The following is an 11,745-nucleotide window of genomic DNA, read 5'->3' as shown; positions in this document are numbered from 1 at the left end:
TTTGTTGCCGTTGTTATCTTTTTAACTCTGCACTGCAGATACCAGACACTGTCATTATAACATAGATTAACCCGAGAGTCCACTAGTCCTCCCCTGTTTTGTCGACAACATGTAATCAGGGGAGGCCTAGAGGACACTGGAGCTAAGCATAGATATACTAGTAAAAATAAATGTAATAATTCAAATCTAAAACACACATAAATTTAAGAATGAAATGCCATCCACGTCCGCTTAGCAAATAATGGACCATTAGGGTTGTAAAGGAGTGGAAACTTTCCGGGAATTTAGAAAAGTTTCAGAAATTTTCAGTGGGGCAGGAATTTTGGGAAATTTTCAATTTTACAAGTTAACGATTTTGTTATTAACATTAAACTGGGTTTTTTCAAACCCAGTAGCTTAACTGACACCAGTCTAAAGCCTACAATTCATAAATGATATTCCAAAGACCCCTAGTAAGTGTATTATTTTAAAATTATTGGTTTAAGCATGGAAATATACTTCTCATAATTATATGAATATAAAAATCTTAGTTTTAAAGTGACATACCCTAGTTTCAACCAGTGAAAATTAACACTAAGTTTAGTTAATCTACATACCTGTAACACATTTGAATAAAGTTACAATTGAGTGAAACATGAGTCTGTAACTTTGACATGGTGAAATACCCTCTAAAAATAGACTAAAACTCTACTCCATAACTGTTACTTCTCAGATGCACATGCATTTTTAAAAATATGAGAAATACATTTTGTAATATTAAAAACACCAGGATGACCAAAAACACTTCAAATGTACGGAAATGAATAATCTAAACAATAAAGTATGATTTCAGTTAACAAAAACAGCTATAATAGTAGGCTAAACAATATGCCTTAGTGTTTAAAAACTATGGTATGTCCCTTTAATATTGAATAACAATGGTTTTATTTTTAATATCGAAATTTTCATGATCCTAAATATATCTTTATGAAACATTACATTGGTGGATTTAATTTTTTACCTTCTAAAATTTTTAATATACCCTTTAACGTCTTGCAAATTGCCAATAGGGTCTACTACAATAGTTGACAGTATAGAAGGCCATCAAATTTTACCAGCTGTTTCTAATGCCTCATGGACTTTCCGATGTATGGAAACATTTTTCTACTGCCAAAAAAGATGGAAAAGAAGTGTATCTGTGCAAATACTGTTCAGTGTTACGTGAAAAATGCTACTAAAACAACGGAAACGCCTTAAAAAATGCACCAAGTTTCCTAAGAATATGATGGAAACTTCCCAAGCAAGTATAAGTGAAATCCAGTATTGCTACACCAGCACCTCCAACCATTGATTTGACTGTTTCACCTGGTCCATCCACACCACACGTTATCAGCTGCTGTAGCATCTGTTTCATCCACAATAAGCTACCCGTGTTCTCCAGCTGATACATTGACCTCAAAAGGTACCACATCTTCAGCAGTACCATCTTGAAGGGAACATTCTTCTTTGATTTCATGGCAGAAAGGAGATGAAAGCTTGGCTTGAGCAATATATGCATCAGAATCACCACTTATGCTAACATCAAATGTATATTGGTAAAGGTTTTTCAATACAATTCGCCCAGCATATCCCCCCCCCCCCCCCCCCAACGTGATATGCATTATCTACTAATCTGTTAGAAGCTGAGTATGTCCGTCTTCATGACAAGTTAACTGAGACAATACAATGAAATTGACACATGTCGATCAAAATTTGTTATAGTGTGTTCCAATTAAAGTTTGCAAATCACCTGTTTACCGACATCTTTCTTTAAATTTCAAGAGTAAACACTACCTTGTACATCAATGAGAGCCCAAACAAGTAAATTCTAAATTAGGTAGAGTATCATTAAATAGATATTTACAAAATATTTAATATGAAAGAAATAATCGACGAAAATCGGTTTTATTCCATTTCCGACACTACTTAGTAAAATCAATCTGAAAAACAAGTATTATATGGTGGAAAAGATATGGATCGCATAATAATTTCTTAGCTGCAATATTAAAAGTACTTTTGATTCTCGGTTTCTGAATTATTTCACATGTACACAGTACCCTAATCTTTATATTCATTGCCAAAATTTTAAAAAATATATGAAAATTTTAAAACTTCCCGAAAGTTCCCTAAATTTCCCAATATTTCCACTGTAAATTCCCGGGAATTTTACAACCCTACCAGGACCACCCATGTATACGTGTAGTAACGTGTGTCATGGTTTCGTTTAAGGAATGTTTTCTAAACTGACGATAACTAAATATCCATGTCTTTACTACATAGGGCCTACGGCTACCACTACCTTTGTTTCGCAGATAATCTAGCGCTATATAAACGCAATTTACTCAAAGCTGTCTATCGACAACCAGCGTATACTGCTAAGCTCACGTTACGCACCGCTTACCGTACGTGATAATCTGTCATCGGTACGTGACAGTCTGTCACCGGTATAATAATAATAATAATAATAATAATAATAATAATAATAATAATAATAATAAATAAATAAATAAACTTTAAAAAATTAAATAAAAATAATATTAAAAATCGATTCTATAATTATCAATAGCAGTAGGCCCCTATTTCTAACAAACATCACGCTCTGACGCAACGATACTATAATCTCACACCGATGACCAACTTTGTATGGTTTAACGTTAACCGTATTACTTAGTAAAACTTGCACTCGCTTGATTTTTTTTATTTAATTTTTTTTTTTTTTAGAAACTTTTAAAAACTTCGCCCTGGACCCGACAAAGAGCCTGCAGCCTGAGTTCTAATTTTCTCACGCCTAAGAATTGCCACATGTTGACAGCTCTGTTAAGCGCAAGCGCCGTAGGCCTAAATAGCTACGTTTTAAGCTAAAAGAAAAAAAAGAAAAAAAAGAAAGAAAGAAGAAGGCTGCATTTATTTTAAAATGAGATTTTGAGGTTACGTAAGAAACAACATTCAATATAGGCTACTTTAGGCCTAGTCCGCTATATCTCATTTATTGCAACTTGTTCAATTGGCTTTAATAATTCGTTGTATGCCTGTCAAAAAAAGCTTTTTTTAAGTGGCATCTACTGACAAAAAATATGTACTAATTTTTCTTGAGAAATGTATATGTATGTATGTGAGTGTGTGTGTGTGTGTCTCTCTCTCTCTCTCTCTCTCTCTCTCTCTCTCTCTCTCTCTCTCTCTCTCTCTCTCTCTCTGTTTATGCACGTGTGCACTTGCGTAGGAAAATGCCAGTGTGTGTGTGTGGGGGGGGGGGGCGCACACGTATAAATATATAAAAATCATCGCTGGTGCTACAAATTGGGCGCACATGCCCCCCCCCCCCCTTGCCTTCTCCCCTGCTTCCTACGCCAGTGATACGTATACCCGCATGTGGGCTACCTATGTTAAAATGATGAAATAAGACATTCTAGTATTTTAATTGTTCTAAATTATTTTATCTTTTATTAGGGTCACGTTCTCATACTAGGCTTGCAATGCTGACAATGTTACGTTAGCCTACTAACTAGTACACATGTATTAAATAGGCCTACAAGCATGGGCGTCATTTGGTGGGGTACAGGGGCGACATGTCCCCCCCCCCACTTTTAGCAGTGGGGGGGACAGAATATATGATGTCTCCCCACACACACACACCCCACTTTACTCTAAATAATGTTCTCAGACAGCCACAATGACCTTCATTTTTTCAATGAAGCGCCTAGGGCGCTCGCGATTAGTCGCACGAAATATTGTTAGAACCCAATTGTCCCCCTCACTTTTTCCTTGCAAATGACGCCCATGCCTACAGGTTGCACTATACCAATTAATTTCCGGCTGGGTCGAAGTTGGAGGTGCTTGGAACTTTTGATAGAGAAGTTAATACCACAAGTCCTGTGATTGGTTATAAATGTGAGTGTGTTGGTTGTAAAAAAAATTAGTTTCATCTGGACTGAAAATGTATGCAATTTTATTTGATGTAGTACCACCGTGTCAAGTAGCCTTGTGCTTGGAACATGTATGGGGTACCTGTTAAAAAAAGTACCTAAAATTTTGTGCGAAACTAGGGGTGTTGCAGAAACATCTGGTTATACCGAAAATGAGCCATGAAAGGTACCATTTTCTGCAGTTAATACTTTGAGGTAGGGGTTGTAGTACTGATATTTATGGGTCACAGTTTGGTTGATATATTGCATACAGTGTTTTTAAACACAAACGTTAACATGGTCGCCGCCACTAATCCTTCTGTAAAAAGAGGGATTTGCGGGGGAAAAAGAAAGATTTTTTTTTAAATTTATTTAGAAAAAAAATATAAAAAAATATGGACATTAACTTATTAGGGGGGGGCAGCCCCCCCAGCCCCCCTTGCTAACCCTAATCACTTTGTAGCCGTGTAGGCTATCAACACTCCTCTGTAACAATCGACCGACAAAGTTCCTAAATTAAAATAAAGTAAAACAGAAAATCACTCGACCCTATGTTCCTAAAACAAACTAAACCCTAACCGTTCCTGAAATAAAACACAAAATAACGCAAAGTTCCTAAAATAAAATAAAATAGAAATTAACTCGAGTTATTGGCTTTATTTCAGTAATCGTCAGAGTAGTTAAAATTATCGAAAATTACATATTCGTTATTTAGTGTATAGTAAATGGTTGTATTTAGGTGGCGGACATATTCTATAACCGTATAATTATTTTATTTTTTACATCATTATAAACGTGAGTGAATCCACGTGCGATTAATCCGTCACGTAACTTCCCGCTCATGGATGCGGGGGGTGAGCGGGGTGGGAGGGAGTCCTACAACTGCGTGTCGTGACAAATACCAATGTGGCTGATGCAATAGCTAAATCCGACAGGTGCTCATATTACTACGCCATGAACTTAATATCATAACAACTACAACATATTACATGTATACGCATATTTTTTCGATAAAAGTTTAGTTATTAATTATATTAGGTTAAAACAAATTGTTGTTGAACGTATTTTGGTAACTGGTGAAAACAATTTTGTAGAACTATATTGTTGGGAGTGTTATTATCTGTGACGTCAGAGGAACTCAACTGTGTTACTGAGAATATCGAAAATATGGATTGAGTCATATGTTTATTTCCTACAAATATTTTGAAAAAGAAACATGTTATATTCAACCACTGAGCTTGTTCTGACAGATATGGAATCAACACGATTTACAACGATTCAAGAAGTTAACAATCAGGCGGTTACTGCTGATGATAGCGTTTCTACGAAGCATTCCAAGTTAATTTACAGGTTAAATCATCGGCTCTTTACACCCGATTTTCATTATGAAACCGGTACTACTACTAGATCCATTACATTTTTGTTTTTCCTTCCTGATTTCCCCGGACAAATCGATACTACATCTGGATGTTTTAGTTACACTGAAATAGAATGGAGTAAGGTACACTGAATTTGTTGTTTGAAAAATGACTTCTGTAAAGACTATGCCCAGTCCATATGGACAAGGAAAATGGCGGACTTCAAGTGACAATATGTCGAACTACACTGGGATTGTAGGTTCTAGGTACAAGCCTCCATTTGTGCGTCTTGACAGTACTGGAGAAGTTAAATCAAGTGGGTTTGTATCACCTCAACAGCCTTCATTTGATTCCGAGATGACATGCTTCCAAAAAGCTAATGCTTCAGTGTTAAACTTTCGGGACTTGATTGTAGAAAAACTTGTTAATACAAACAATACAAAAAGAAATTTAACAATGTCGGACAGACATGTGCTGATTGATACAGATCCTTTTAGTAATCCGGTACAATATAATACAATGCCACAAACGAGACCGTTTATGCAGCAACCACCATATGGTGCTGAGAACAGGTGGCATCCTAAGCAACCTTCCTTACCTTTCCAACAAACTCGCTTTACCAGCAATTTCAGAGTTTTTCCTTGCCATCGGTTTGAGTTTTATAACAATATAAAAAATACAATGGATATACATGCCATAGGACCTTGTTTGCCACAAAACTTTATGGGTTTTCAAAGTAATCCACGTGAGCAAAACTTTAGAAATAGGAACAAACATTTGCCTCATAGAAAAGTGATAAAGAGGGAAAGTGTTCCTAATCCCTCGATCTCTTATTCTGGGCAGCATACTAGTGATCATGGGTGTGATAATGTAGAATCACCTCTCAAGAGCCAAGATGTGTGTAGATCTAGTCAAAGATGTACAATAAAGAAAGATGTACAGTGTGAGAATATTTGTGGAAATGACCAGCCATGTTTGGATCCAGAAACTTATAATGTAAATTATGGATCAAGACAAGTATGTAGCAATGAAATTATTTCCACGGGTGTTACAATGAAGGACACAATGGGTAATGTGACTTCTTGCACAGCAGATGATGCAAGCAATGTTCTGAAAGGTGATTCAGACAACACTGCAGATTCACTTATTGATGATTTGACTAATATTGTTTTGAGTGATGTAAATAATGTTGTAAATAAAACATGTTTAAATATGGAAAAAGCCAAGTCCCAAGAGGAAGCAAGTGTTAGTGAAACAAGTCAAAATGCTTGTGATGTACTTTTGCTTCGTAAAACGTGTAAGAAAGGCAGACCATCTGCCAAGAAACAAAGGAAGAGAAAACGTCAGAAGGCAAAGCTATCCGATTCTTCTGTTGGAGCTGTTAACTTTTGTGATATAAATAATGAAATTCTTCAGGGATCAAGTACAGCTCAAAATGAAAAGCCATCAAAGTGCCAACGTAATACTTGTCAGCAACAGTTTGGATGCAGTGCTATTGCTTTCATCCTGGGCTTACATTCCAAAGCAGCAGACGCACCCGTCGATGTTGTGGACTTGTTTAGCGAGGATGATAGTGGTGATGATAGTGACTTCTGTGATATAAGTGAATGTGATATTGCTGCTTCTATTCCTCAGTGCAATCTGACCAGTGTTCTTCCTCAGCACAATAAACCAATGCTTTTTTGTGTCAGCTCGTCCATCCAACCAGATGTCGATGATGACACTGCTAAACTTGATGCAATAAACTTTTCCTGGAATATCCAGATCTCCAAGCACATTGCTGATGCAAGAGAAACAAAACGATCTAAGAAGGTATATATAATTAGTATGTCTCAGAAATTAATACTATTAATATGATATCCCAGTAGTGTGGGGAAAGTACTAACAGTTTGACTGGGTTTTTCCTATCATGGACTACAGGCTTCTAAAAATTGAACATTTGCATAAATCATTTATAGGTTACACAAAAAAACAAATTCAAGTGACCCATTTCGTTTTTAGGTAAGCTGTCATGATCATGTAATTTGATGTCACAGGACATGATTTCAAATTTCATGGGAAACACTTTTTTGATTCCGTACCTTGTGATCGTGGGAACCCATTGGAAAGTGTTTTTAGGTTCCGCTGAATAGTCATACTCAGGGAAATGAAATTTCGGTTTTGATGTGCAAACGAAAAATGGGTTACACACAACTATACTTAAGCGAGCGATGCAATCTCTAGCAATTTTTCGAGGCCTGGACTAGCTCTGCAATTGCCAAATTTGCCGATATTTTTACAAATTAAAAAGTATATTTTTACCTGAAATGATTGATATTTTATTGGAAAATAATGCTATATATTGATAAAAACATTTTTAATGTGCTGAATGCCCAACGTTTATGGAAAAGGTACTATGTATATATATATGCATGTTCATGCATGCAAAATCGTGTTAATAGAAACTGGGTAACTTTTACAACTAATAAACACATCTGGATGATTGGTAGTGATGTTCCAATGAGTGATTATAATAAAAAAAATCAATTGGTTGTTTAGTTACACAAAAGATATTTATAAATATTTTCAGAATATCCCCTCATCAAATCTAGTTTTAACTCTTATACATTGCAGATAAAACCATTTGTTTCATATATATGTGTGTGTGTGTACATTATGCACATATGAAAACTACAATATTAATATTTAAAAATCAATAATTTATAATAGGGTCGGCAGGGTATAAAAATTTAAAAGCTGGATATGGACTAAACTTTACTAGACCGTATTGATTTCTACTCTTCTAGTGCAGGTGTTAATTTCTGTCTGTGCCATTCCTTAATTTTAAAATTTCTTTTTGTAGGTAAATTTTAATGATGATCATCTTGTGACCATTCACCAAGCTGATAGGTGGAGCAGAAAAGGACCATGGGAAGACTACGCCAGGGATCGACAGCGCTTCCAGCGCCGTATAACTGAGAGTGAAGAAATCCTGTCTCGTGTCCTAACTCCACATCATAGAGCTTCAGTCTTCCAGAAGCACCACTCTACATGATCACCAACTAAATACCATTTATGTATCTCTTATCAATATCTGTTGGTAGCATTTCAACGATTTTTCATTTGTTATGCACCTTAAAATAATTATTATCTAAATTAAAAATTGCACCCTATACATAGACAAATGTTGTAAAACTCCACTGCATGATGTGTTCTTAGCAGTTGGCCATGACGATTGAAAAATAATGTCAAGCAAGTCAAAACCTTAGCTTGTGTCTACCTGGTGAAACATAATTTTTCATTTCTATTTTCTAATTCCTTTTATATACTTGTATGCAGTCAGGTCAGTGGGTGACGACCACTTTGCCAGACCATCCAAGTAAAAGTAATTGACGTATGCATTCCAGGGGTTCTATAATTTTTTTAACATTCACTTGCCATTGGGCCAGTGGATTTGAAAATTAACTGGCCATGGTGAAAAATTCACTTTGCCTAATTTTAACTGTTGATAACCCCCCCCCCCCCCCCCCAAAAAAAACCCCCCAAAACCCCCCAGTATTTTAAAATAATTTACTTTTTAATGTACCAGGTACATTTTGCATACTGACATCATATTTGTCAATTTGCACAACACGGCTCATTAGGCACACTTTATGGTTTGTTTAGGAAAAAACCCCACATACAAAAAAGAAAGGAAACAAGAACCTTTGTTGACAAAGTGTACATGTATTACAGTTTAAGGCTTACACACACACACACACACACACACCGCTCACATATAACATACAACATTAGTAATTTTTCAATATAGGTACTTTGTTATATTTACTTATTTCATGATATTGTGTAATTAGTTATTTTTATTATTTATTTTTTGCAATTTGTGTGATATTTTATCAATTAAATTAATATTGACCGTTTTGCAACATAAATGGTGACATGCCAGTGTTCGAGATTAAAAGTTTTGGGCAGTATCCCAGTTGGATACTAACAATTCAAAATCTGCTATCCCACCTGAGAATTTAGTATCCCACTTAAATGAAATTCATAAATAACATCATAACAAATTTGGACGACACCGTTCTCGTTCCCAATCTATTGCTACACCGCAATCAAAATCGCAGAATTCGTGAAATTCGCAATCAAACGGAATTGGCAAAAATATTTGCTGCATCTATTTTGCGTAATATTGACATAAATTAATATTTAGCAGTAATCAATAAATGTTTCTGACATTACTAATGATAAACCTACCTGTATCAATTTTCTGCAGATGTGGAATCGATCAATATCTCAAATAAAATTGGAAGGGAGGAAACATCCAACAAGAACAATAGCGAATTAGCGGTTCCCAGCATTAGACTGGGTACGAGTTGGGGGAGATATTGTTATGGCATAGCATTAGACTGAGTAAGAGCTCAAAAATACTGTTACTTAACTTCACCAGTAAATGACGACTTTCACTGTTTCAGCAAAAAATAAAAATGCAGGATTAATAAAACCAAGAATCTTGTATGGTATCCCGGTGGGATACTGGGTTCTTGAAGTCTGGTATCCAAAATGAAATTCTGATATCCCCGGGATACTGGGATACCGTTAATCTCGAACACTGCATGCAACCTTTAAAAACTAATAAAAGACTGGTTACCGTTTTGCATTTTACACTTGCACTGTACTACTACCGTATTTGACCGGAAATACGCCCAGGGGGCCAAGACAACTCATTGTGAGCTTAGCATGGGGTGGGCTTATTCCCAGACAAGGGGCCAGTAAATAATAATAAAATAAAATAAATAATAATAATTAAATGAACTAGGAAGAAAACAAAAAACGTTCAGTAGCACTTATTAATTAGTGTTCCATTTGTTATTAATAAATAATTGTTTATTAATTAAATTGGTTTTTTTTACTAGTATCTAATTATCAGAAACACACCTTCCATGTTACAATTACTTACCAGTTCTGTTTATTTACATCCAAAATTTAATGCTGAGAAGACTTAAAACAACAGCAATTAACAAACTCAATAGCGTATACACACGTTTGTGTCACAGGCAGCCAGCTTACACTACAAAGAATTGTCAATCTAGGTCATTGTTCTTAGCCAATCAGAATAAGGTATTTGCCTAATTAGCATTAACTGCGGACCCAGTGTGGTGGTAAAAATAGACATTGGTTTTGGTTCAGACTTGGGCTTGTGTACTTCAAAGAAATACTGCAGGCATGCAATTGTAAACAATGTTATACACTGTTACTGTTAGACTGCTAAATCTCACTGGTGGTAAAATATTGTGTTACATTTGTGTTTAATTTGTGTTTAATTATCTGCAGGAGGTATGACCTTTTAAATGAGCTTTGAGCAAACTTGCAGTTTCATGTTATTTATAAGGTGACGAAGTTGGGGGTGGGCTTATTTATGAATGAGGGCCTAATTTCTTAAATGCTATCAAAACGGAGGGGGGCTTATTCAAAGACATGGGCTAATTTCCGGTCAAATACGGTATTAACATTAGAGTAACATCTTTGGGTACCAGTGCAAGCAAGAACATGGCAGCAAACAATAAACTTTAGTTTTTTCAATGTTTACACTTTATAACTTGAATAAAGTTACATTGGTAGGTATACTGATGTCATCAATGGGTCAAACCAGCCTCGGTGGCGTCGTGGTTAGGCTGGTAGGTACTGGGTTTGGATCCCAATCTAGGCATGGAATTTTTAATCCAGATACCGACTCCAAACCCTGAGTGAGTGCTCCGCAAGGCTCAATGGGTAGGTGTAAACCACTTACACCAACCAGTGATCCATAACTGGTTCAACAAAGTCATGGTTTGTGCTATCCTGCCTGTGGGAAGCACAAATAAAAGATCCCTTGCTGCTAATCGGAAAGAGTAGCCTATGAAGTGGCGACAGCGGGTTTCCTCTCAAAATCTGTGTGGTCCTTAACAATATGTCTGACGCCATATAACCGTAAATAAAATGTGTTGAGTGCGTTGTTAAATAAAGCATTTCTTTCTTTCAATTGGTCAAAGATTACTGTTTGCCAACTATTTGTTAGTAAAATATTGCATGTGATTGCAAATCAAAAGAAATGACTTGTAGATGTTTCTTTTGTTTTCGTACGATCCAAGCTATGTTTTTTTACCACTTGCCATCGGGATCTCACAAAGTAACTTTTACTGGTCTGAATCCAAAAACCACTGGCCTCGGGCCACCATATTCTAGAAGCATTTATAGTCATCAAATATAAAAACATTTCAATAGCAATTTTACCATGAAAGCTGTCCAGCGTTCAAAAAACGTTATTCAGAGACTGCACCATATATTCTTACATCATTTGAATATCTAGCAATGGCGGACTGGAATTGAAGTTGCACGTAGTTTACAAAAACACTTACTAAGCTTGAGATTATATGATAATGTGTGTTTCAGTATCGTCAGTATCATATATTAGGAATAAAAAATAATGTATTATGTATTATAATAATATA

At 35.7% G+C, this 11,745-nt stretch overlaps 1 protein-coding gene across 1 annotated transcript; it reads left to right on the top strand.

Annotated features, from left to right (window-relative positions):
* Window positions 1-5,063: 5,063 nt before the first annotated feature.
* On the top strand, window positions 5,064-9,029 carry LOC121381894. Its single transcript, XM_041511296.1, has 2 exons — window positions 5,064-7,090; window positions 8,121-9,029. The coding sequence occupies exons 1-2, from the start codon at window positions 5,447-5,449 to the stop codon at window positions 8,310-8,312; spliced, it is 1,836 nt and encodes a 611-aa protein (XP_041367230.1). The 5' UTR covers window positions 5,064-5,446; the 3' UTR covers window positions 8,313-9,029.
* Window positions 9,030-11,745: the final 2,716 nt, after the last annotated feature.

Source organism: Gigantopelta aegis, chromosome 9 (genome assembly GCF_016097555.1).
Source record: "Gigantopelta aegis isolate Gae_Host chromosome 9, Gae_host_genome, whole genome shotgun sequence".
NCBI lineage: Eukaryota > Metazoa > Mollusca > Gastropoda > Neomphalida > Peltospiridae > Gigantopelta > Gigantopelta aegis.
The sequence above is the reverse complement of the archived record's forward strand: the minus strand, read 5'-3'. Positions and strand labels throughout refer to the sequence as shown.